The sequence below is a fragment of the Necator americanus genome, chromosome III, assembly GCF_031761385.1.
Source record: "Necator americanus strain Aroian chromosome III, whole genome shotgun sequence".
Lineage (NCBI taxonomy): Eukaryota > Metazoa > Nematoda > Chromadorea > Rhabditida > Ancylostomatidae > Necator > Necator americanus.
The window spans coordinates 37287390-37315181 of NC_087373.1; the positions used below are offsets into that span (position 1 = coordinate 37287390).

General features: G+C 39.3%; 2 protein-coding genes across 2 annotated transcripts; one reads left to right on the forward strand and one right to left on the reverse strand.

Moving 5' to 3' along the window:
• Window positions 1–1949: 1949 nt before the first annotated feature.
• Window positions 1950–2162, reverse strand: RB195_012179 (uncharacterized protein; the record flags this gene model as incomplete). Its single annotated transcript, XM_064193924.1, has 1 exon — window positions 1950–2162. One exon carries the CDS (start codon window positions 2160–2162, stop codon window positions 1950–1952), a length of 213 nt encoding a protein of 70 aa, XP_064051507.1.
• Window positions 2163–4234: 2072 nt separating this feature from the next.
• RB195_012180 (uncharacterized protein) lies at window positions 4235–5111 on the forward strand (the record flags this gene model as incomplete). The annotated part of the gene is made up of 2 exons (XM_064193925.1): window positions 4235–4355; window positions 4894–5111. 2 exons carry the CDS (start codon window positions 4235–4237, stop codon window positions 5109–5111), a joined length of 339 nt encoding a protein of 112 aa, XP_064051508.1.
• Between the last annotated feature and the right edge of the window lie 22681 nt (window positions 5112–27792).

The window sequence follows — 27792 nt, forward strand, 5'->3', positions numbered from 1 at the left end:
ACAACAATTTTCTTCTATTGTCATCAATGACTTTTTGAATCTTTCCTTACGTAACACATGTTTTTACTCATTTGAAAAGTAGAAAAAGTGAATACTATCGCTTTTTAAGCAAGGCACTGTTGAATATGAACGGAATTCACCTGAATTTCAGGAACAAACTGATCTGATGGACGTAGTTTTTTCTTCGATAATTTTTAAAGAATTTTATTAGAATTCTCTTTCGAAATTTTCTCTATGAAATCTTCGCAACTCAATCTACACTTCAATGTCTAATTTGACGTGAACAATTCCCTTCTATCCAACCATGTCTGGAAATTTCTAAGAAAGACTCAGCATCACGAACTGCCCCCTATGGAAAAGCAGTTCTTCGTTTTTTTTTTTCGTTGTATCCGGTCCCGGAGACTGCTATTTTACCTCCTTCGCATTGACGGTCATCCAGCTTGTCATACTTGACGCGTACCTGACCGGACACTTTTTTCAGCTCATCTTGAGAATGAGTAACGTCCGAATAGAGCTCGTTGGTGTGTGTGTTGGTGTCGCGCGCGCACGCGAGTTTTTATCCTCCACGTCTTTCGCGCACCTATTGAAACAGGTGTAATTAGTGTGTGTGTGTGTGTGTATGTGTATAGGTGTGTGTGCGTGTGTGTGTGTGTGTGTGTGCAGTGATGGCGATGGTAGTGACGGTGGTGGTGGTGGTGTGTTAGGATTCGGAGAGAAGAAAACTTGTAACCAGCTTTGCGTGGACGATGCGCAAAACTGGACCACCTTTCAATTTAGAGTTGTTTAGAACAGAAGACAGCAAGACTTAGTGGTCAGGAAAAGTTTCGAAGACGTTGATGAGTAGGAAATCGGTTGCTGGTTCGCCTGATTTCTCTTCTATTTCATAGGATATTCAGGTATTCTGGATCACTTTTGAAGCGTCACGCGTCTAAAAACGCAAGGTAATTCAGAAATTATCTCTTCATCTACTGGGTTTCTACACTGTATGGTTATAATTCACATGAAAATTCCGATTCCGGAAAAAAAGACTCCTCTTCCATTTCATATTTAGGAATTTTTTCTGAAATTTGAAGCATCTACTGTACAAAAATTGAAGATAACTCAAATAGCATTGCCGGATCCTCTGCGTCCTTTTCCTAATTGATGCTACATAGCTTCATTTCTCTTCTATTTCATTGAATATTTACGTTTTCTGGGGTCAAATTTTCACCTGAAAATTCCAGGGTCAAAGAATTCTCAATGAATCTTTATTTTTGGCATAATTATCGATAATAATCGCCTTTTTCCTAGATCAAGATGAGTAGATTACTAATAGATATAGATTATTAGGTATTTGAAATTTTTTGGGTCAAATTTTCACCTGGAACTTCCGTAGATGGAAAAATCACCATTGAATCATGTTTATTGCTCATGAATATCCACAAGACCTATTCCACTTAGGACCTGAGGGCTGGCTAAATCAGCAGTCATGGGGCCCCGTCTAACCACGCGTAACCGAGCATGGAAACCAATCTTAACATCCTATTTTTGTTAACACTCAATCGCCTGCTTCTTTCGGCCTACGATACCAGAAGATGGATTTTTTTTTTCGTTCGCAACCAATTTCCTCAAAGAACTGTACCAGGTATGCCCGGCTATCTTTATTTGCTTACATAAACTCTAGTACAGTAATAGGAGAAGGACATTTTTCCTACAGTATTCAATGACTATGATTCCGGTTCTTATCTGAAGAACGTATCTGGTCGTTGTTTCCGAATAAAATGGCTTGTATGAAGTGTATTTTGATCTGTAATCTGTACCATATTACATATATCCAGGACGGAGAGTGTTAAAACCGTACCATCTCGTACTTCCGTACAAAGTTTCCTGTCTACAGTCTCGCGTATAATGAACTTTCAAGCGGTACAAGACGAGAAATTGGACTACTCCTCATCTACAACCGATTTCCATTAGCTGGTCAGCGGCTCCCGAGTGAATTGCGGCAGAAGTTTTTCGGCCAACACTGAGTCCGTCGTTTCACTTGTCCTCATTTGGACGAGTTCCGCATCCGTGTGAAGGGCAACATCGGTAGCTACATTCCTCGTTGCAGTCTCGTCTATTATATAGTTGATGATCGGGTACGGTCGTTCGGTTGTAATCAAATTCGCCGCATTCTCGTGCATCTTGACTGATTAAGTTTATTTGTTCGAGTTTCATGCTGATGCTGTGGTGGTGGTGGCGGTGGTGGTGGTGACGATGATGATTGCTGGCTACCGCTCCCGTTGCCGCTACGCGATTTATTCGACTACACAAAACTTGTAGAAGTCGGGACAATACTGAAGCTGTGGCGCAGCGAAAAACTCGTACAAAAAGTCGCGATGGTGGCCGTTATACATTCACCGATGCGTATGGGAGCAGCGTACTTTGAAACGAGTGAGCGGGGTCGTTCTAGGTCAAATTCTGGAGAGATTGGTGGGACATGGGCGGAGTTTCCAGAGGTTCACACAAATTTCATGTTCATTCTTGGGTTCAGATCACGGGAATGAAATTCCAGGCAAGCATTTTTTGGTCACTCGAAAGTCGAAAGACAAAATTTTCTCTTTTTTTTTGTCTCCGTCTCCTTCTACTTCTTTAAGCCCTGCGGCAACCTCTTACTCCTAATATCTACCATTTACTCTTTAGGATCAATGCATCTAGACCATCAACCTTGACTTTTGTTTGCTCATCTCCATTCCACCTTGGAAGAGTCCATGGAAAGGTTTTTTCAACGAGTTGTTCTTAGCCAGCAGTCTTTTAAGGACACTAAGACGACCTTAGCAATTCATTTCATCTTAAATTTGATAAGTATGACTTCCACTTGAGAAAAATAAGGATACTATTGCAATGCGGGTGCAAGAACGGATACAATCTACCTTGACACAGTGAAAATATGCAACCTTCACGAAGGCATCGAAGTGACCAGACAGGAGGGCGCCTCAATCTAGAACTAAACAAGATGCAGAAGTAGGGTCGTGTGATTGGTCATCCTTTAATTAGAACATTAATTGAGCGAAACAATAAAGTGGCAATAAACGCATCAAAGAACGATTGTAAGCGAATTTTTACGAGCATTACGCGTCTTGTTACGTGTGTGTGTGTGGTGAAACGTAGTTTTAACAAAAAGTGCACAGTGAACATTTCCCTTTCGATAGTAACTAGGACATAGTGATCCAAATATCTGGAAACATTGTCTTAGCACCCAAAGAGCGGACGAAAAAATGAAATTTCAGAAAAACAGCATGAAAATAAAGATTTTTTTCGAAAGAAAGTAGTTGTTAGTGAAAAAGTCAAGCAAACATAAGGGTGTTTTTTTTTTCTACTAATCGTACTTTGGTTCTCTTAGTAAGGCATTTCAAGCGAAAAGAAATGAAGGGAAATTTTTGTTTTTCTCAAGAGAAAACAAAATTTCACGTTTTTCGTCTACCTCTAAAACATGAGTCTAGTTTTTTTTTCACTCTTCTCGAATTTTGATTCTGGGAACATCTAGACGTGCCCCCGTAACGTTCAGGATTTGAAAACGTGAAGGAAAATTTCTTTAGAACTCCCACAAATCAACAATAGTATATATAGCATTGTCTTCATAATGCAACATTCCACGTTCGTGACCTGGTTCTCGCCCCATTCGGACTCTCAACGGCCTTCCTCTCTCGCCGATACAGCATCGGCGGCGGACGTCGATCACTCTTAAGTACACGAGAGATGTGTCGAGGCAACTTTCACTTGAGGATCTCTGCTTGTTATGTTGAAATTTGCTTGACAACAAGGGGGTTAGTTTTTGTGAGGAGGCACCGCGCGTCGTGTCTGAAAAACAACGGATTTTTTCAAGAATCTTGTCCTCAGACAGCACCACTAGACTAGAGTTACATTGATGTTTTCTTTTGGCGCCACATCGAAGTGTTCGTTCGAGATGACTCCGTTAAGGATAATGGGTTTGATTGAAGAGAAATGTAGTGCATGGTCAATCTTGTGAGAATCTTATGATGAAGAAATCGAAAACTTGTTCGCGTTGATGCAAAATGCTGAGATACTCGGTGCAGAGATAATTATGGTGCGATGACTAGAAAAGGATATGACTTGCAATTCAGGAGAGACACCAGAAGTTTCTGGAAGCGTTTCGAGAATGATTCCAAAAAGAATTATAACAGTTGTGAATTCAAGAAGATATAGTAATAATGATGCTTTTCGGAAATCGAGCAACCGTGAATGACATCATATCATGAATGGCGAAAGCCCTGGTGGAACTGGAGGGCGGAGTCTACGGTCAATGCCATTGGGTGAAACCGTTCTCATGGCACAGTGCCATTATGACTCCGCCCACCTCGAAATGACCCAGTCTTGTTAGTTTCTTCTTTAACGTTACTGATGCGGGTTATCAGGATTAATCAGTCCTTCGAAGATCCGGTGATATCTATCCAAGAGATGAGGTGAAAACATTTTAGAAAAAAATGGCCATTCGGCGAATTGACCTATCATTGAGGTGCCTAGAGGGGATTGCTCCGCACAGGTGATATTCAACTCGTGGATGCTAGCCTTGATCGAGATGACCATCCCTATCACCGCCCTTTTCCATCCCTAGCATCCTAATCACGCTCGTCTCGACTACCTAAACGAATCGCAGGGAAATTTGAGGTGAGCGCCGACGCTCTGACCTATGAATCGACTTTCGCGCCAATTTCACTTTTCTTGTTCACAGATGTTACGGAATAGGTCAAGTGCGTACGTGGTAGTAGTGGTACGTCGGTGTACGTACGTAGTGGGCGCTGCGCCATACCAGCTGGCTGGCTGAACTGAGCAATCGCCCCCACCACCTCGACATGCCTCGTTTCCAGCGACGTTGACCTAATTGCCGCTGGGCCGCCGCATCGTGAAGTTCAGGTGTTGGCGGCGGCGGGACATCTCCTTTCTTCGCACTCTTTGTCACTCTACCGGACTTTTGCACTATCTCTCGTCATCTCGGCGCTGTTACCGCTGCTGTCGCTGTTGTTGTTCTTGTTGTTGTTGTTGTCGATGCTGGTGCTGCTGCTGTGAAAATGGCCATCCGCATCACGGCATCGCGACTGGTCATTTACGAATTTTCCCCATCTGCCCGTTAACCAGTTTTTCTGCCAATGAGCTTATGTGTATCCTTATCGGCACGGCTTCTGTACACGCAGAGCCGTTCCATACGTGCAATAGAATTGGTCCGAGTAAACAACTCTGAATGCCTTCTAACTAATTAAAAGAGGTTGGATTGTGGAATTACCATATTTTTTGTTTGGAACTCGATGGGGGGGGGGGGAAGGTTGAGAACATCGCATTGGGTTCGACAACTAATTGCTGAGAACATTAGTGAAAATACGGTCCTAAATCGCTTATTGAGTGGGTGGACCCAAAAAATTGGTTTTTCAAAATTTGGTTCTAAATCCGTTTGTTTTTTTTCACAACTCTCGTTTTCCCTAGCCACTTATTTCGAGAAAATTTCTAGAAATTTTCTTTTGTTTCTAGAAATTCTATTATCAGACTTTTTTTTCGAAAGAATTTGCTCTTCTGAAGTTTATCACTTTGTTGCGCTTCTTATTCTATTTTTACAAGTTTTCTTTTCACTTTTCTCAAAAAAAAAATCATCGGCATTAACTAAAGGTCTGTATAGTTCTTTAAGGCTCGTTACGCTGGGTTTTTTGATTGACTTTATGTGTTATTTCTTTTTTGTTGTTTTCTGAGCTGACATAGCTATTTGAAGTTCGAAACCTACGCAAGTGGATCACTCTTTTCTTGAGGTGATCTACGTGATCAGGTTCTGAACAATGGTTCGGATTTTTGGTTCGAATTTGTCCTGTGACCTTTGGTTTTCTTTCTTTGAACGTTTTTTTACAAGTTATTTGTAGGTTTAGTTTTTTCCTACAGTTCTGTTACTGAGAGGTTCCCATATCTAATCATCTTGTCTCGTTGCGGTCCCTTTTCCCTGACATTCTTATCACTCTCTTTTAGTATTTCTCTAATTATCTTTTCTCTATTTTATCTCTCTTTTTGTTGTATCAAAGATACATATTCGGTCAGAAACATAAACGAAGACATATCGTGGACTTTGTGTCTTGTCACTGTAATTTTTCTCCGCTTTCTTTTTTCTAAATAAATGATTCATACATACGAGACTTTGTAACGAGTATCGATGACCTCTGATGTCTTTCAAGCATAACCCAAATTTTCTCGAGAGTGAGATTAATCGCCAGTCAAGCTGTATAGGAGAGCTGTAACAGTTTTCTCAGTGGATCGAACTATTAGAGGTGGGGTGCATCGGTGCTGAATGTGAGAGTGTCTTCTCTCAAAGTGGCGCTCGTTCGTACCGACGTCGTCCCGACCTACTTTTTGCAACTTTGTGTGTACGTGCGTGTGTGTACGTGTGTGTATCTCGTAGATGTCCCTGTCGCGTAGCCTTAAATAACACCCGTTATTGGCACTTATAGTCCTTGCACTTTGTCGGCGTTAAACGTAAATCCAAGCGTTTAAGTAATGTGGATTATAGGACGAGTAGTAGGCTGTAACTGGCTAGGATCAGTTACGTAGTTTATGATATTTCCAGAAACTTGAAAAGAAAAGAAATTGTTAGTCTTTTTCTTAGAAGATGTTTCGAAAAGTTTAAGCCAACCTGCATTTGCGGTGCTAAGAAAAAAGCAAGCTATTTTTTTTATCCATTATTTTGTACAAGAGTAGGCGCATGATGTATGACAATTGTCTTAGAAAGGTTTCGTAATTTTACCCTTTTTTGGTTCGCTCTCTTTTTTCTGTAATAAGTTTTTGCACATCTTTTCTTTACTTCATTTTCCTTTACTTGGTTGATGAAATGATGAGCTAAGCGGTTATTCCCTAATTTATTTCTTTGTTTTGTTTGTTTTGTTTACTGTACATAAGTCCTAGCATTCTCTTATGAGAGACTCTCATAGCGCACCTGTTTCTGGAATTTCCCTAAATCTGGTTGAACCATGTTTTTCGCAATGTTTTCTTTTTGTTTCTGCAACCTTTTTTTTGGAATTTTACCACCTATTTTTTTTTACTTGAAACGATATGTTCAGTAGAAACGCTTATCCAGCTTCGGAAATTCTATGTACTCCTTCACAATGAAAAAGTTTCTTGTTCTCATCGATATCGTAACACCGTTTTGAGTTCTTTTTTTTCTCAAAATCCCTTTACGGCCATGAAACATCAAAGAGACACTCAGAGATTTCGATGAGATGTGATGATAAAAGTGCAAAATATAGTGATGGATGTTGTTGTGCAATTTTATGAAGGTATGTATGTACCTTGTGTAAAATTCTCATTTTGACAACAATCACGGATAAAATTGATCTTAGCGTAGAACGCTTTGAAAAAAAATAGTTTTCATGCTATCGAAATTAAGAAATCTGAAATTTGACGTAACGCGACCAAAAAATCGAACTCTCTGCCTACTCGAATGTACTGTAAATGTTGTTTATTTCTTGTTTTTTTAAATGGAATTATTCATAATTCTTCAGAAAAAATTATTTTAATTTTGTCACTTAAAAATTCGTCTCATTTTTCTCAAAGCTCAGCTTTTTTTTTTCGTTTCTGTACTGTTGCTGCAATATCCGCTATCTGCTGCTAACTGTTACAGTTGAATAATTCATAAGAACTGAGACTTTTCGTGAGCTCTCCCGAGCGTTCTAGCTATTTCCAGGTTTTTTTTTGTCTATTTTCTACCGAAAAAAATTCCCGATAACATTTTTTACTAGTTAACTTCCTATCGACGGTGCATTTTGTGCAATCTTACGCAACAACCTTGTCCCAGTACGCAATTACGGGTCAATCACTAAGACTTCGGTTGGCAGCACTAGAAATGCGGAATGACGTTTGGACTTTTTCCTTTTTTTCTTTTTTTTCCAAGTTTTACTCAGGAGAAGTTGACAACAGCAGAAACCAAAACTGTGAACTGTGCAATTGCGGATCACCGCGAAATAAGTAATCCGTATAGCTGCAAGGATTGAGGTGATTGTTAGGACAATCAAGCGATGTCACTCTTGTTCATTTTCTAGTGAGCGGGTTATTCTAACGGTTACGTTCGACGAAATTCGCCGGGGTTAACCGCTAGGATAATCCGCTTTCTCTGTGCACGCAGCTGTTCTATTATTTCCATTTATTTTACTTCATTTTTGTTAATTTGCATAGTTTATCGGGAAATAGCTGAGTGATGAGCTTATTGTCAGTGTTTCGCTATGATAACTGAGATAGGAGAAGGTGTAGCGTACTCCAACACATCTCCACATTTCACCTTGAACTCTTTTGTCTTTTCAAAAGAAAGAACAAAATATTTTGCCCTCTCCCCCGTAGTAACCCCGTGGTAGCTTGTGACAGCTTCTCGACTACTTAGTACATATGGACGCACCATCACCACCAGTACTTCCGCCACGGCCCTTAGCGATATGTTTGATAAACATTCGTTCGCGGTCGCGGCTTCGTGGTTGTGTGTCTGTGTACGTATGACCCCCAGCAGTGAGTCGAGTACGAACTGTGTACTGTATGTTCGTCTTCGGACCCTCCCCGACATCAGTGCTCTCTGCTACTTTTCTAAACATTTCGGTAGTTCGCGTTGGTCAGCCGTGCACGTGCACGTACGGATGAGGCACTGAAGTTGCCGCTGCACTGATAGTCAAGTGTTTCATTGTTTGGGGTCAACTTCAGGGTTACCAATTAGTAGAATGGGTTTTGCATCGCATGGTGAGTCTTTAACCCCTTTAATTGGAGAAACCTTATCTGAAGGAGTATTTCTTTACATTTTTTCTCTTTTCTTTTCCACATAGATCCAGAACAAAGGCAGTTTCAATGTCGGATTCTAAGTTTCATAGAAGTTTTTTTTATGAGTTCATATTTTCATTATTATTTTATTTTCATATGGTTCGAGATCATACGTGCGGTTTCTCGTCTCCCTAATATCGCACGACTTACAAATCTTTGGTTTTGTGCATTTGTAGAATCAATCATCACTTAAAAATCATCATTTCATCAAGTCATCGTTCCTTCATTTAAACACACAAATGTCCGTAAGAGCATTAGCCTTATTTCCATCTCTTAAACCCTTAACTCGTCCATTTTCAACTCAGCAATCCGTTGTTTCTATGCTACCAACAGGTGGCGGCCTTCCGTGGACAGTGACCACTGGCGCCGCCACCCGACCAGAGGAGACATGTCTGCATCTCCTCGAATTTGACACTCACATCACATATACACCTCCACTAACCTTTGCCCGTGTTACAAAAATGTGTCCGGGCGCGCGCGCGCTCGAGCGCTCGAGCGTACTAGCAAAAGTTTACATTTACTCGTACACATTCACAAATGAAACTCGACCTCGTTTTTGTTCCTTTCACCCGCCGTCCGCCTGCGTCTACGTTCATTTTCGTAGCACACTCTCTCGTCTTATTTCACCTCTCAAAACACACTACTTGTGGACGAGTTTCCTATTTTAGGGGAGGGCGAATCTCTTAATTCTTGTTTGTGTTTGATGTGAAGTTGATCACTTGAGAGGAGCACTACTCTACGGGTCTTCTCGAAAAAAAAATCTTTAAGAGGATTTTTACGGTAGATTTAGTCTTGTTTAAATCAAGGTAGCACACAGTTCCTTTCGAGCAGTGCTCTCTTAAGAATTTATGGAATTTTTCGCGTCCATCGCTAGAATTTTTCATGGTGACGGTGCGCCTTCGAAGAAATTTGCTTAATTTTATAGTGCCTGGTTTACTTGTCGCTTGGATTCTCCATTAAAAAAGTGTTCTGAAAATCCTCCAAAATCCCTCACTAGCTCTTTTACAAAGATTTCATGGTCATTTTCTTTTTGAAAAAATTTCTGCTGTTTGGTTGATCGTATTTCATGTTTACAACGATACTATTCAAGAGGATACCATCATTATAACGGTGATTTTCTCTTTTTGAAATGTTCTTTTTTCCATTTTGCTGCTTCTCCTTACGTGATTGTACCACTCTCGTCCTCGATCTAGCGGTTGTGTTTTATTTGTGAGTGAATCTCCAAGGAATTCATGCATTTCCTTCTCTTTTCCTTTCCTCTTCTTTTTTTTCAAGAGTACTTATAGTTGCTGGATAAATTCGGAAGTTTGTGGTCCTAGTCGTAATCATTGGGGAAGTTCTAACTTTTAGAATCCCTTCTTCATACATATTTATTTTTTCTAATTGCAGTTAAATTTTTTAATATTTGCAAGTACTTGAGTAGGCGGCGGTTTTTTGTTTTGAAAGCAAGAAGTTATCTTCTTTGCGCAAGTATTCTGCTGCTTATTCACATTTTATTTCCCATAAGAATTATCCAGGCGCTTCGACCTATACGCTAATTTTACTGTTAACCACATCATTGGAAAATTACTTCGGGGTGATTTTATTTTCTAAATATTGATTTTTTATTTATTTTTCTACTCACCTTTTTCTTACGTCTAGATTTATTCGTTGAATTACAATGATGTGTTACTTTTTTTTTGGATTTCTTCATTTTTCCACTCTTCCGCTTCTCGCTAATTCATATATAACTTTTCTTATCATATGTAGATAATTTTTTAACCATTCTTCGATAAAATGTGTATTGTTCGCCATTGAGACGATATTACCTACTTTCTTATCTTTTATAGGCGCCGTCGACATATGGAAAGGCTGACCTCGACGTCTTGTCTTCGATTCCTCCCCATTCAACCGCAGTACAGTTGTTTTGCAAGTGCTTACAGTATACATTTATTTTTCGATTCACCGTATTCTATACAACTACTCTATAACTGCTACTCATCTACCGTAATACGCAACCAGTTGAAACGAGGTGGAACTGGTTTTGAGACAGTATGACGTTGACTATGCGTGAGCGATCACATCGTAGATATGGTAGCCGGGCTTTTTTTTCTGCACGGTTTTTTTCCCTGTGTGTAAAATTTGATCCAGATATATTATTTGAAATTTGTAACGTTGTGGGACGTTTGATTTCGGTTGCAGATGAGGGTCAGATGAGCTCAGCCATATGAGAACAGGGTTACTTCAAACACATGTGTTTTCACCGCTGTTCTGAACAACTGAACTGGTTATTTTACAATTGTAGGCGTTGGTCTTTTACAAGTATTTCTAGGGATTTCATGAAACCGAAAAAAAAAACATTTTAAAGTTACACTTTTACACGTTTTAAAAGTTTAAATTCACAGTAAGAAAGTTTCAAAGTTACTCTTGTTACATATTAAGTTTGAGTGCATTTTAAGACATTAAACAGTACTCTTATCATTGTAGATTTTCTGAGACTATCGTTAGAACGTTTCTTTTGTGGTTTTCTTCCTCGATCCAGCTTAAGTTAAACCTTTTATGAAGTTCGTTGACCATTTCTTCGACCAATTGTCAGAAATTTACAGCACGTAACAGTGTAGTAATATGCTTTAAAATTAACATAGGTTTGCATAGGAGTCAACAAGAACAAAATATTTAGGTTTTCGGGCACATTTTCGCCTTTTTCCGTTTTCGCGAACGCATCGAGACGTTCGTTCCGGGACCGTACAAAATACGTACACGTGTGTGTTTCTAGAGGTTGTCTTCATTTTATGAATTTGTTCTCTCAAATTCCTCGGATTTTTTCGGGAGTATTGTTGAATTGCTGAGAATTTAGCATTTGGTTGGCTTTTTCAACTCGTTCCGTACAGAATCAAAGTTACTTAGTAAGTTACTTAATTCCTGAGTTACTAAGTAAGTTTTTGAGAAAAATGAATTTTGCAGAAAAATGCAAAGTCTTAGCTGTAGCTCTGCTATTGGACGCCAAATTCTGAAACTATTTTCTATATGAGGCAAATCTTACTGTCACTTCCCTACTCCTTGTCCTTCTCCTTAGCTTTTCACCGTTTGCACTGTAAGATGTCCGATTTGCATCAGAATAACAAAGAATGTAGAAAAAAGGCAATAGAAACGAAGAGAAAAAAACTCGAAAGAAAGAAGGGAAAGCGATGAGTGTTGTGATTGTTTGGAGTGGGTGAAGATTTGGTTAGTTTAGTGGGGCGTAAACTCGGTCAAATGTCCTCCACAACAGCCGCACAGAGAAAGACGTACAGAATAAGTGTGTGAGAGAGAGAAAGAGTGAACGTGTTCGAGTATCATTTTGTATCTGTATGTGCTCTGATGGTTCGTTCTCACGGTCTCCACAACGATTGGCCATCGCCGCATGTCGCAGTCCGGCGGCCGCCCCGCTGACGACGACGACGTCGACCGTCGGCTTTATTTGGTCACCTTTTTACAAGCGCTCCTCGATCCGCTCGTCTTGAATGACAATTCCGAATTCGAAAGCGGAAAGTTGCATGTGAATGTCCGTCGACTTAACGAGGCCGAGATTTTGCATCTATTCAACGCATGTTCCTATTTTCTTTCACATCCAAACAAAAAAAAAAAGAGATTCAACGCTTCGAAATTAAACTTTTGACGCATTTATTTTCCTCTGCTAAAGTGAGGATCAATCGTCGAAATTTGTTTCGCTTATCCCTCAAACAACACCTTATTTTTGGCACCTTAAAATTTCCATAGTTCCTCATTTTGTCCCCTAATTTTCCCAATTGTTTGTCAGTTGATTTCCTGTGAACGCTTCAGTTCTCAGTTTCTTTTCAATCTTTAATTCAATAAGTAATTTGAGAATTTTTCTTGTTGAAATAGGTAGGTGAACTATATTTAATTTAGGTTCAACTTGAGTTTGGTTAAAGACTTCAAGTTGTTCTACAACGTAATTTTCAAGGCTTCCCAAGAAAAATCCAGAAATTGCCCAAGAACGTAGATAAAATGAAATAACATTTGGTAGGGTCCAAGCACTGTTACGGTTGTTTGGTATTGTTCGAGAAGTTTCGGAAAGATTTCTTGGAATCTGAACTGTTTGTGTCATTAGAATCATTGGGAAAACTTTGGATGTTTGTCATTATTTTGAAATTTACTGTCCTGATTACCTCTCAGTGTTGTTGAGTCTAGGCAGCAGTTCTTAAGGACTACTATCCTGCTTTGATTTTCAAACAGCATTAGTTTTTTTGACGCATTTCTTTCTAGAATAGAATATCCTTGCATTAGCTCATTGATTTCAAATTCTGCTCTTCAACGATACGATCGAACAATCCGGTTTTTCCAAAACCAATATCAATCAAATTATCTACTTCTTGCATGGACTTCTTCAGTTTTTATGTCTCATTCCACAGTTTGCAACGACTATGACCTGATGAGCAGAGAGTCAGAGCATGTCTTTCCAGATTAAGTTTGTTTTTTTACTGTATGCTTTTGTTGTGTAAACGATTAATAACATGATAATTTTTACTTGATTCGTAGAATTGTATTATATAGCTGAGACATCTTCTCCAAAGTGCAGCTGTCTAGTTGTTCAGTGGTCATTCCTCCTATTCCTTTTGCTAGATTCATAGCTGTGAAATTTCGTGTACATCCTCGTCCACTTGATGCAAATTACGTACTTTTCGCAGACAAGTACAACGAAATGAGTCTCATTAACAGGAAAAACTCGACACAATTTGATTCACACGAACAGTTGTACATGTTGTGCAGGGAAAAAGTACGAAGTGGACAGGTGGATGATGTAGATTTTACTAATTTACGACGTTGCGACCGGCCGGCAACAATTGAGTTGGACGAGTTCTCTTCTCAACAATTACATATCGGATGTCCATCTTAGTGAGGATCGTCACAAAAATTATTTCATAGCCAGACAGGAAAATTGTCCACAGGGGGTGATTTTTGCTCGATTTGTGATATTGGATGTGTTTGCGTGCGTGCCTGGGATTTTGCTGATATACGCCACAGATCACGCACTTTTTCGTGCGGATCGCGTTCGATTCGTGAAATCATAAATCAAAATACATTTTGCGATGTAGTGTGCTGGTTGCGATGAAACAAGTTCTTTATTGTCAGCCAGACAGCAACGTTGTGCAGAATTTCCACACACACACCCACATACACACAGCCGATGTGGATAGTTTTACGGATCGAGCTTCTTCAGAGTATCTCTATCGTCCCCAGCTTATCGAGTTTCTGGAAATTTATCGATGTGACGCGATCGATAGCTTCTCTTTTAGCGCACTACGCACGCATTGACCGCGCCAGCTACCGGATTGTGCAGAAGACGTTTGTAGAGTTCTTCTACACTTCACGATCCTATTAGAATACTGTTAATCTGCTCTCGAGAGGTTCCTAACTGGATTTCTCTAGGTGTTAGACGGGGATTTAAATGAGGTGATTCGAGAAACACGGGATCCTTGTTAGCATCATTTGAAAACTGGTTACTGTGGATCTATATGTACAGTATGCAAAATGGAATGCGCACATTGCGCTACATAACTGTCATACTACTGTATAGCGCACACATCGTACATTTAAGTTTAGAGCTCTAGTCTCATAGTATTCATTTTGCTTGAAAAAGGAGGAAATGTTTGTTTTGTCACTTCTTATCTGCTCTGCTCAATTCAGTCTGGTCAATTTGAGTGGAATCATCCGGAAACATCGTAGTTTTATTTTATTTTATGCGTAGACAACAAAATTGCACAATTATTTCTTTTTTCCGCCTACTTCTTCTTACTTTTTTCTAGTAAATAAAAATCCAAAAATAGAAATGGAGAAGTATGATACAAATACTTATCCAAAGTCCACTATACTAGTAGTTCTCTGATCTCTACTTCTTAGACGTACCTCGCTCCCTAAATCGTACTGTTACTTTTATATTTTTCCTCCCTATCGTTTTTCTTTTGGAGCAAAAAAAAACTGAGCTTATAGTAATGTTCAATCGAAAATTTAAAAATATTGGAAATATTCTATCTTCTCTAGCATAACTCGTATAATCACATTTAGAATATCTTATCAAACGTTTCCAAGCATCAGATCCAGGAGAACATCGAAATCTTTTAATCTCTAAAATCGAATACTTTTTTAAGAGAGTCTGGATAGATTACAATTCTACGAGCAAATACGATTGCAAGGTGTTTTATTGACAAATTAAAACAAAAAAAATGGACTAGAAAATTAAATGATAAAATCAATTTCTCTCTTCTGAAAACTTCAGGAACGTAGTGAAAATTTTCCTAAAAAGATGGACTAACAGAAAAAAAAAACCTCTTTGAAGTTTAGTGAATACTGCGGGGGAAAAAACTTTTAAAATGTGAAAAAAAGTGAGTGGACGTGAAAACGACCGGTTTTTATGGGTTTTTACAACGGACGAGTTAGAAGGTTGCTGTAAACCTGTGAATTTACAGTTTGAGACAAAGATAACATGTTTGTGTTGCAGAGAAGTTCGAGGATTGATCGAGGAAACATGTCAACCAAATGCAGACAAATCGTACTGTTACTTACGTCCTATTGTGCAGTCCTTTAAATTGATGGTTTATTTGATCAAAGAAAAAGGGGATCAGGAATTTTCTTTTGTGCCGTCAAAGACACAAAAGCAAAATCTCTCATGACTTCTACGGGAATCAGCCCTGTGACGTTGAAATATTTATACGAAGTTTTTTTATATGCGTATTGCAGTTTAAAGCAAAAATGCGGGTTAAAAGAACATGTTAAGCGGACTTCCCCTTTTCCTGGACTCTATTTCTTCTCTTTTTTTTGTTCACCTTCACGAAATAATTTATAAAAGTGAGTATTTGACAAGAAAAAGTAGTTTGACGCTAGTAGAGCCAGATCAAGGAACTACTGCTGAAATTTTTCGTCATAATATGTTCTTCTCCGAAAGATTTAGTTTATCCTCGTTTTCAGGAGCATTGTTTAAATGTTAGAACAGTGGAACAATCCTTTCACTGAAGTTTCTATGCTTGCGCTTAAGGTATGTAGCGGTATGTGGTAGAAATACGTGCCGGAACTCTAAATCCTATATTATAAAAGTCGGCGTTTTGAACGCAGCACGAAGTTGAACCAAGGAGAAGCGGCAAGTTCGTTCTGGATCAGCTCTGATAGGTTAAATGACTTTTTGTCAGCATAAGACTAGAATTTTGGCTGTCTGTAGTCTCTTAGCTAGAGATTCAAGGTGTAGTTGAAGTTGCCTGTATGATCATGTCGTAAACAATGTCACATCTACAATCTCTGAGTACGGTAGGTGATTGAATCGTAAATGAATTCACATGGCAAGCACCTGTTCAGCCGAGTCGTATCGTTGTCGCGCAATTCCATTCATCAACGGTTAGTACGTTCAGTAGGAGGCGGCAGTGGCGGCAACGGCGATGACGGCAGCAGGGTAAAGGTGCTTGCACGTCGTGCGTGAATACATAGTCGTGATGCGTAAAATGATGTTGTAGATAGCGATCTTGCCCAGATACAGCTGCCACCATCTTCGCTGCTGCTTTAGTACCGTTACGGCTAGACACTTCAGCTGTATATGCCTCTATGATACGCAACACTCTTTCCATTACCCTCTCCCGGCCGTGGCGCGCGCGCATCCCTCGCGCGGCGCGAACACAAAATCCGGATTCGGACAACACCGTCTTCGTTTCGAATACAATAGTCATTTCGGCTAACAGTGCACTCTCTACAACCAGCGACCGCCGCACTCGACCGCCACCATACGACGAGATCGCGGACGATTTACTTGTGCTACATGATTTTCGACGAAGTAAGTTGTTGACCGGTTTCTTACTGTATTCTGGTATTGAGGTACTGTAGTTATGCGTTTGTCTCCTTGTGGATTTGTGGTGGCGGATTGATCCCTAGTATTTCCATATGACAAATAATTCACTTTGATGGATCCTTCTGTACAACTTAGTAGATGGACAGTGTTTGTGGGGGTGAAGCTTGATTTTGCATCATTAGTTCTAAGAGGCGGATAAGAGAATAAACACAGGTGAATGTGTATAAAATTGTTTCTAAAACTTTAACTTTTAAAAATTGTGCTTGTTTAGACATTATTCTGCAGACTCATGTCTTTTATTGTGAGACTCTACTAACTCTACAGAATTATTGTAGACCCTCACAGTAGAAGATTCGCTGCGATTTTGGGGTGATATTTATCTGTGGCTTCATATGTGCTTAAACGTTAGATTAAAAATGGTTTGTACATTGCTTTTTTCAAAATTTTGACCTTTCTTTCGCTATGCAGCTGCATTCATATTTTTTGCCTTACATCCTGTTATAAATACTTAGAAATGCCTTAGCAATAGGGTAAAGTTGAAAGTTACCAACTTATTCATGTCAAGGAAATAGAAACGGTTCAGGAAACGATTTGTTGTTCAGCTATTCACAAGATCTGCCAGTACACTCAACTGATCACAGATCACCATGAGGAAGTAGTAAATGCGGCCGCAAAGTACGTGTGTGTGTACTTTGTACAGTAGTCGATCTATTCTCCCTTCACTAGGTGACTTTGCCCCACCTCCGACCCACTTATCCAAATACGAGACACAAGTACGCCGGATCGTACGCTCCTCTCTATTGTCTCCGTAGAGAGCTAGAGCGAAGAGTGAATGCTGTTGGCTACCTTATGAAACTTCGAACGGGTTTTCGTCAATCGGTCCGTTGAGCGCGCACGAGCGAGCGCCCACGGTATCACGACGTTCCATCCACGCCCTATGGTGCACTTTCATGTCGATCCGATCGCTAAATCATAAAGCGAAGCTGTAACATGTCGTCAGCAGAGCTTGATTCCGATTCTAGTTCTTTTGTTGCACCAAACAGTTGTGAACCAGAAGTAAATATAGTAAATGAGAGGTTGTGCGTCACTATCAGAAGTGCGATCTCGTGTGTCTGTGGCATCGAACGAGATTCCTAGGACAATTGGTTGTGATCATTTTGGGACCGTTACGGGGGTCAATATCCATCTCTGGGCGTATACGTCTCAACAGAAAATTTTAAGTGGATCTAATGACGCCAGCTAGTTTTTCTGTATGGTCACCACGCCTTCGGGACAAATGAAACCATGAGAATGTGTGCCTTCAGGATTCAAAACGAATCTCCTAGGATTTTTTCACGTTTCTAATTTTGTTGTTTCCTGTCGCATCTAAACAAGTAAGGTGCAAGTAAGATAAATAAGAAAGTTTTCATAATTCAACCATAGCTTGGTGAATTAGAAACCATTCCTTTCGACAGCCCCCCACACGAATATGCTGGTCGAGTACTGGTTCTAATAATACTGGTAATACTAGTACTAGCTATTAAGGTCATTAATAAAGTAATACTATTTATTACTTAGTACAAATATTAAATAAAAATATCTGCACCAATCACTCACCTGAATTTCGAATTTTTTGATCAAATGCCAAATCTTTTCCTCCTTTAAGCGATTATACATCATAGCTAGGACCACTGTAGTCGAATAATTGTCGCTAGTGTACGAGTTTTCCGAAGCTTTTCTTTAGCGCTCCACCGGTGATGATTGAATTCCACTGAATGAATAGTGTAAGCTGAATAGAATGCAGACGATTGTGATAATCGTGTTGTAGTTCTGAACGAGGTGGTACCGCGGAGGTTTTGTTGCTTTCTTTTTTCTGCGGGTATTTGAAAAGACGCTTTACAATTCGACACAATAACAATTCGGTTTATTCGATCAATAATCGCTTGATCTGAATCTGATCGAAAAGGTTGGGTTGTATTTTGAAGAGTTTTCTTATTGCTCCAATTACAAATTCCTGCTCCATTCATGTTTATAAAAACTCATGAATAACAACGCATTTCTCTTAATTCTAAATAACACACTTTTGGAAGCGTGCCAGCTTACAATAGCAGGAAAAATAATGTGCGTACTTCATTTTCACAAAAAAAAAACTCTCCTTACTTTTACATTGCTTCCTGGCAACTATACGTAGATTCAACAATTTTTTGGATAGGTGCAATATACCAATAGTCCCTGATGACTCTATTTTGCCCTACCTGGTACCTGATTGGAAATTATTTTTGAAAAAATAGGCCTTATAGAACAACAGCTTACTAGTTAAATAAAATAAATCAAATAAAACTAATTGTTAGTTAGGTTTGAAACAAAAACCTATTGATTAGGTCAGTAAGAATTATACTAAGTCAAAAAAAAAAACAAAATAGGTACATCTACAGCTGACAACGCGTGAAAAATGGTGTTTGTTTTGATTTTTTCGAGAAGAGAATTAACACGAACACTAGTCGATTTTCGTGTCAATTCCTGTAAAATCACGTATTATGACTTGATCAGTTGAGTAAAAAGTTCGACGATGAACGGAAATAACGCGGCAGTGACACGAATGTAACATGTTTAACAAGTCCAACACAAGTTTTTAAACCAAACCCTCACAAACAACATGTTAAGGAACATGTTGTTGTAATGCTGACATGTTTAACACGTAGCACCAAACAACACCAACGAAATGTACATGTGAAATCACATGACACGAATTTTTGTTGTACTGAAATTCTCCCGATGTGACTAGTTATAGTGCATCGAAATCATAAGTTTTTGATGAGTTTTCTTATAAAAAAGTGGATTTCTCAACGAAACAAATGGAAAATCGTTTGTCCATTTGATTCTCAGCTGCCCATCGTGCGTCAAAACCTGTATTTCTTGATGCGAGTACTTGATCAAAGTGTATATACCGTAATATTAGTTTTCTAGATGTGAATGATGCATCTGTGCGTCTAACCTGTCTATATGGATACGGGTACGATATCGTTTCTCAATTAGGTCATTGTTTACTACGTTATGTCGAGAAATGTTTAAACACGGGAAGAACTGGCTTTCGACGAGGGAACTCGTCCAACGTTGCCCTACCGCTGCACGCTGATTGGTTACTGCGTATTATACGTAGTTACGGCGACTACGGTAGCGATATTGACATTATTGCATTTTTTGTGTACTGCTGTATAGAAACGACAAAGGTTACATCTTCTGCGGCTGTTCGTTCTTATCGTTTCCCAATTTTTGATCTACTAAATTAATAGTGGACGAGATTTCTGGAAGGGAGTTGGGACTATGATCGCCTTACCTTTGTGCTAGATTTGCATTGTTTTAGACGCATGATGTAAACGAATAAATTCTGATCGCTTCCTTACTAATTGTACTTAAGAATTGATGTCGCTGCGAAGAAAGCTAAAGTAAATTTCATTAATTTATTTGGAAAATTTATGATGAAAATTTACTTACGAACTAAGAACCTCCTCTCAGCGAAATTTCCATAGAACTGCTGCTGTTGTATGATTTATGATTTTTTATGATTTGTTTTTGAATATTTTTGTGAGAGAAGATCTCTTTTTAAGCAACATAGGGCATAGTCGTACATATGCCTGACACCTAGAATTTTTATTTAATTTTTGAGAACAGAAAATTCACAGTGTCCCTTTCTTCGTAACCTTTCATTATTGCCGTGAAGAAACGACAACATTTCTCTGCAGTTACTCTGGAGTGGAATTTCATATTTTATAAATGCGGCTTCTGAGCAGCTTTACCTCCAATTCCCTAAATCCACATCTTGATTCTTGTTCTCATCATTTCTGTAAAAGCCCGTGACAAAATGTTTCGGAGAATTTTAACATCTTATTGTTTCTTACATGCATTTATATTGTACGACATTTTAAGCGTTAAAATTCGCATATTTTACGGCATATTTGCATACGTTTGGAAATTCGTCAATGCCGACCTTGCGGTGCCATCTTTGTTCATCGTTCCTATTGTCTTCAAGGCAACTAACAACTGTATTTTTTTGCTAATATCTGTTTTTCCTTAAAGGCAGCATACCATAAATCTGAAGTGGTGCGGATTTCAGGTGGAGTATTTGTGCACGGGATGGTAGATTATGGAAAAGGGTGTGATTCCGTCCATTTATTCCTAATTGCCGTAAAAAAACGGCCCAGTAGATGTGCGCCGGAACGCTCGAAGCCGTATCTTCCAGGCCGTTTTCTACGGCAATTAGGAAGAAATGGACGGAATCACTCTTTTCTCAGTAATCTACGATCCCGTATACGAATACTCCACCGCAAATCCGTACCACTCCAGATTCGTGGGGTGATGCCTTTAAATTTCCACCCGCGTGGACTATGCTGAGATGCCGATGCTGGGATGATCCTTAACCTTAGTTGTATTCTTTATCTGAGTCTAAGAGATCACTTGGACAATGCGACATTAGTGCGATGCATTAATATCGCAAGTGCATTAATGCATTAATGAAAAAAAATTGCATTTTGAACTATTAACGATGCACGTGTGAATTTCCCAACTAGTATATGATAACCAAAGCGCTTCTTCACTAATAGATATTGTTTTGTAAAAGCTTGGTGAAACATACTGATAAGAAATTCCAATGAGACCACATTGTTACATTTATAGCTCTTAATCTTGTAGCTATAAAAATGCATTGGTTTTTTCTTCAAATGTTGATTTCTGGATCAGTTAATCACTCGATCTCTCGCAAAAAAAATTCCGAAAAATATTGGTCAAAGATTTGACTAGTTTCTCAGTTCCTTTTCGCCTCTTCGATAAGTCGTGCTCTGCCTCACAGATCGCGTAGGAGATGAAGTGATTTTCTGAAAAAGTAAAAAAAAGAGCACATATAAAATGTCTACATTTTCCTATCTACATATTTTCTTGTTTTGCCGAGGCTTAACGAGGTTTTGGTGAAGCTTCATTACTGGCCTAAAGTGTCGACAACTTCGTCTTTATCAAAGGCCTAAAAATTTGTTTAATTTATTTATTTTTAATAACCTACATATTTTTCTATCGTAATTACAGTCCCTTCTCAGCGTTTTCCATCCTTTGGTTAATCCACTACAGTACTTCATTATTATCTGCTCATTTCTATGATTCTCTTTCTCTTTCTTGCTCTACATGCATAGTTCCAGGCTCCGTTGATTGGATCCTCTGTCTTCTTTCTTTTTGCTATTCGGAACTTCTCTGTGTTTTCATTATCAAGTTTTTTGTTTGGTACAAAAATTAGTAAGTTTGAGAGGGAATTATTTGCTTAAAAAAACATATCATATCCTTCTTAATTCAAATGAAATCCTTGAGGTCATACAATTTTGAGGGCGCAGGAAGATATGTAACAGATGCACGCAGGGTTTGGGCTGACCAACGGGTGAAATTTTGAACTTCTGCTTCCTTGCAGATTAAGTCTGCAGTAAGTTCAGGCAGATAAATGGAAGCGAATGGTGCAAATAACTAAAGGGAAGTTCATTGTGTAATTTTACAAGCATAAAAATAAAAAAAACAACTATGATCCAGAATAAAAAGCAGGTTTTACCTATAGTCAGCGTTTTTTTAAACAGACTTTTCGAGGCCCCATTTTATTTTTTTTTCTCGGATACCTCAGTTTATTCGGGTTCCTCCGTACAAACCGTGAAGAATTCTCTTTACTAGGGCGTGTGGTCACAATCACGTAATAGCTACCGTCTAACATTATGAATGTTCTTCCAGGCACTAAGATGTATTGTCCATGTTTGTTCATTTCCCTCATTAGATCTGCAATTGTATTTCTTCTCCTCTGTGCTGTCTAATTTTCAGAAAACAACGTGCACAAGTTGCAGTACTCTAAAAATTCAACAAAGAGATTTTGCATTTCTTGGAAGGAAGGATATGGGGACCAAGTTTTGAGCACATTTTGATGTTGCTTTAAATTTTTGCACCTTTCTTAACAGTCAGTACGAGTAATCAGTGTCATTGATCTACCCGGACCTTTTCTGAGGCATTGAGTCCACTATTCAGTTTCTGAAGCATGCGGGTCGACTATTTTAACAACAATAGCTCGTGATTTTTCTACAAGGACTGTACTTTTCATTTCGACGTTTGCTAAATCTCAAACTTTGACTGTCCAGATTACTTTTTCTGAAAATCCTCTCTATCATTCACTGATTTTTTTGAAGGTTTACATGGTTTACCCAAACTTCAGCTCTAAGTAGCAACAGCATCCGAAATATCCTTAACTGTGTCGGCGTTTCGAACGGCATTATTTCGTAGGGGAAAAAGAGTTCTTCCCTGACTTCGAATTTTCCTGCTCCCCTCTTGAAATCGCTAGTGATTAGTATGTTTCGTCGTTACGTCGTTCGTTTAGTTTACACCTTGATCGGCTGACTGAGCGCGTTTTACTCGAGGCAGTAGTGTGGAAGAGCGTCAATCTCACAGCTGTCCTCTATTAGAGTCGGATTTGTGGAATCGATCACTCTAGAATGTTTCAGACACCGCCACTCCACCACGAACTCTCGAGCTTTGTGTAATACTACTATCATCACGATGAAGAACAAGCTGTGCACGTACGCGTACGCGTCCACGTTGAGTTCAACGTTTTTTCTTTCATAGATTCCTTCAGATGTTACCTACATACGTGGATTGTCGCCTCGAAGCAACGATCATAGTCGTACAGGACATTTTACCATGTCCTCTCGCCTATAATAACTCAGGTATCTTGTTTCTGGAAAAACGTTGAAGCTATGTCCACACCACATTGTTCCTTAGTGGGCGGAGCTCGACAACTCTGTCATTGGTCACTACGGAAGTATGTCTCAAAGTCACAGTCACAACAAAGTTGTCATCTGTTTTGAAAACTGAGATGTTCCTTCTTTTCTGGAATATCCACAACATAGAAAATTTTAACAAGATTTTTTTTTCGAAGAGTTAGCTTGCACCACCACCTTGAAGGTTAAAAAATGAATACCTGCGCACGTATAGGTTAACGCAGACAATACTTGCAGCTGACCTGCTCCAGAAATTCCTTATATTTTTTCTAACCTCTTATTCTTGAATGGTCTACGTGCACATTATTTTTATAACGACATAATTTGTGCATGTGGAAAAGGTGGGGGTGTCCCTTATTTCTCTACAGTTGGTCAATAAATTGAGAAGTTTCTCACTTCCTAAACAGTTCTGGAGTCGCTATTAGGATTTTTCAGATACAAGGAAAGAAGGAAATTTCTCTCATAAATAAGTAGCGTTCCTCAGGTGATTTGAAATTACAGTTGGAAAAAAATTGAATCTAATAAAAGGATTTTCTCATCTTATTTCGTTAGTTTTACCAACTGATATAGCTAGCCTTTTGTTTTTTTAACCTTAAAGATTTGGACTTTTTCAAAAACTGGGATCTTGTCGCAGTGTTCTTCGAAATTCCCTGCTGTTTCTACGTTTTCGCCCAGGTGTGGATCGGGTGCAAAGATCTTCTTTCCTGCTCCTCTCCATCGCCCACTTTTTAAAGGGAACAAAGAGGAGGAATCAAACTATACTTATCGAGGGTCTAACGTCGTTTAAGTCCCAATTCGGGGCACAAAAACTGTGTGGGAACGTTGTACGGGAACGAGTAGATCTAGAAAGTAGAACCTCCTACCTTCAGGTTAAACTTAGCCATAGTTATGATCTTTGATGGGACGGAAGATGTTGGAGAGAGGCGGTTTCCAAACAGTGGAAATTTTGTCAAGTGAAATTATAGTTCATAGGTTTTTACAATCAAAAAAAAATATTGGATTAAAAATAAAAAATATTATTTTCTACATATTTTGGTTTTAGTTTTTCAGTTTTCAGTTTTAATCGTCATATTTTTGAAAATTTCTTTTCTTCCATTTTTGTGCACGCACACCCGTGACTGTGCGCATCCACGGGAACTCTCGACCTTCTCTTCCCCCTTGATAGAAGGCTAAGATATCGCGCACAAATCGTGCAGTGTGAACGTTTGCAGTGATTTTTATGTAGTGACTCAGTGATTTTTGAGGCACAACAAATGCTCGAACATTCCCACAATCACTGACTACGAAAAGTCGGGCGGGTGTTTGTTTCAACATTTGTCCGTCTTTCTATCTTACTATGTACGTTCCTCGTACGTACGTCTAACTGTTTACCTGACATTTTCTTACACTTTTCACTCACTCACACACTTACACTCACATATGTGCGCGTGAGTGTAGTAAGAATGTATGGCGGAGGGGTGTGTGTGTATGTGTGTGTGTGTCTGTGTGTGTGTGAAGGAGGTCTTTGCACAGGAGACTTTGAGGTCTCAATCTGACTACTACTGTGTTGTAATGCAATGCACTCACTACTACACACACACACTCACAAGAGGTCTCGGCGAGCTTCATCATCGCGCTTCCCCTTGCTCCCCGTATTGACCTTCAGATTATTGATTCGTTATCTGTCAAAATCAGTGAAATTTTTTCTTGACTTTTAGCTCCCCTATTTTCTTACACTCTTTTGTGCGTTTTCAAAAATGTTGTTGTCCTAACTGCACCCGCACCCGGTTTTCTTCATCGTTTCTTTTTCGCCTCTCTTTTTTTTGCGCTCGAGAAAATCCCTGATTTGCTACATGTGTTTACATCTGTCTGTAGGTTTGCGCATAGCGTTGTTATTCAAATTTTCACCCATGCTCCGTGATTTTTTTTCCTACTCTCACTCTGCCGACTCCGAATCCAAAGCGATGAGAAATGGCGGCACGAGTTTTTTGAAGCGCTCCATCTCTCTATCTCTCTCTCCCTTTCTCAGGGCACGGAACTCAACGCCTGCCGAGCGTTTCTGGCGAGTTTTTAGCGTTCTTCTATACACAAGCGTTCATGACGCGCCGCTAAACATCTTTTTAGATGCACTAGACGATGTCCGAGATTGCGTCAGCGCCAACGTATCGTAGTGCGGTGCCCAGCGTTGGCACCGAGCCAAGCCCTATCGATGCTTTCTGAACCGCGGATAGAAACTATCGCTTCGTAATTTTTCTTCTCCTAAAAACCAGTTCTTGAATCTTCAAGCTTACCAGTCACTTCCATTTGACTTGAAGCTAATCGTCAAGTCAGGTGCTGAACAGGTCTATAACTTGATGATGGAACTTTTTCTTTTTCTCCTTCTTAACTAGTTAAATGTATAAGTAAAACACAAAAGTTGCGGCTAAATATCGAATTGGAAGCACTTAGAAAGCGACGAAGCTTTCAACGAACTTTTCATGCATAAGGTGGATTCCTTACTCTTCAGACGCAACCAAATTCAAATTATACTCTTAACTCATCCGTGCAGGTTTTTTTTTTCGAGGGGGGGGGGGGGTGGTTCGATTCCGAATTAAGGAGAGTAATCCGCACGTCTCGTCTTTGACATTCAGGAGTTTTTCCTTCTTCCGGTCTTTTTACGACAAAATCTCTGACTTTGGATTCTTACGCCTACCATGATCGACATTTTGCTGAATTTGAAGTTAATTTCTGGTAAGAACGCACTGATTCCTGTACTTGCTGTGATCTCATAATATATCTGTTTGGATAAGTGTTGTTCTCAACATAAAACTATCTTTTTTTGTTTAAAAGCAGCAGCTCACAATCGCTTGAAGGTGGCTAAGCCGTTTAGTGTTCAAAAAATTCAAATTACTGCATTACTGTCTTAATTTAATTAATTGCAATTACTGCTTTTTTAAAATTAGTTCTCATTGTTCCGCAGCAATACATGGGAAGAACTTTTTTCAACACACCAATACCTATGTGCCTCCTAACCCTATCTTCCATTTTTGAGAATTTCAAATTTTTGTATCCTTACTCCACCGCCTCCATAGTCACCGTTTTTTCAACGTTGAGTCATGGAACCAGGCCTTTAAACGGTTTTTACCCGCTTTTTTCAGAAACAGTTCCAGAATCGATCTCAACCCTGGGTGTCTCCATCAAATTTCTATACGTTTCTAGTGTGAACTTCTAAGAATCTCTAGTTTTTCATGGAGATTATAATTTTTTCAGGGATACTATTTTTATTCAGTAATATTTATGTTTGTGCTCACTGAAAAGGGTTTTCTTGCGCAATTTTCTACTGCTCTTTAACACACCCTCGTGGTTTTCCATCCCATTTTTTTGTATTAAAGGGTGCAGCTATGGAAATTGAGCGCGAAATAGGTCTGCGAATTTAATTAGAGACTGTGTCGATTTTCTGGAATCGCTCACTGTCCCATGTGCTGCTAACCAGATGCGCAGATGGGTTTCTGGAGCTAGATCGAACTTAGAAATAACTAAGTTAAGTAAGTTAAGTTAGTTGACCTAGTTAGTACCTTATTTCTACCGTTAGGACTTTTCCTTCCCCATCAAAAATTCATAGAGCTACATAGTTGTGACAATCAGCTACGTCACTGCGTTATCCTATTGCTATTGTCCTCGGATGCTGCTGAAATGTTGCGAACATCTTGCATACTAAATATTTAAATCGTTCCATTGTCTGTGACTGTGTGTGTGTGTGGTGTGTGTGTGTGCGTGTCCGTTGATGTGTTGACCCGATTGCTGTATATCTTTAGTGTATCATCTGTATGTGAGATACGACGTGGACACATTTCGCCCATTTCCACCATCAGCGCCGCCATCCGAGCGCGTCCTTGCCGAGCGCAGCGCAACACTGTTGTACCACTGTTGGACTGATGGTGCATAAATATCGTCTTTATCTGCGCCGCAACTCGCAACTCGGCTGTCAATAACAAAAATATTGAGAGTACTGTTATTTCTGTAGGCACTAATCCACTGATTACATGAAGTTAATCGTGCCGCTGTTGCCTTCGTGCCCATGAAATTCGTTATCATCCTTTTGTTTACGTTTTGTTTTTGTCAACATGTGAGGTTTCGAAGGTTAATCACTTCCAGCTTTATCAAGAAACAACTTGTTACACGTGTTAGAGCCACGCGAATCCCGGCGGATGCATGGAGTATAAACTATAATTAGTAGATTAAACTAGTCGCTCGACTTTTTTTCACTTTTCTCCACCGACTCAAGGAATAACGCAGAATTTTACTCTAACAGTTCCTCATATTTCGGTGCGAAGCTCAATTTTTTAGCATCACTATGTGTATAAATTTTAATTTTAATTTTAATATCAATCTAATCACTCAGATTTTTCTTGTAACATTTTTTTTGGCGGCTCGATCAGATTCTGATTC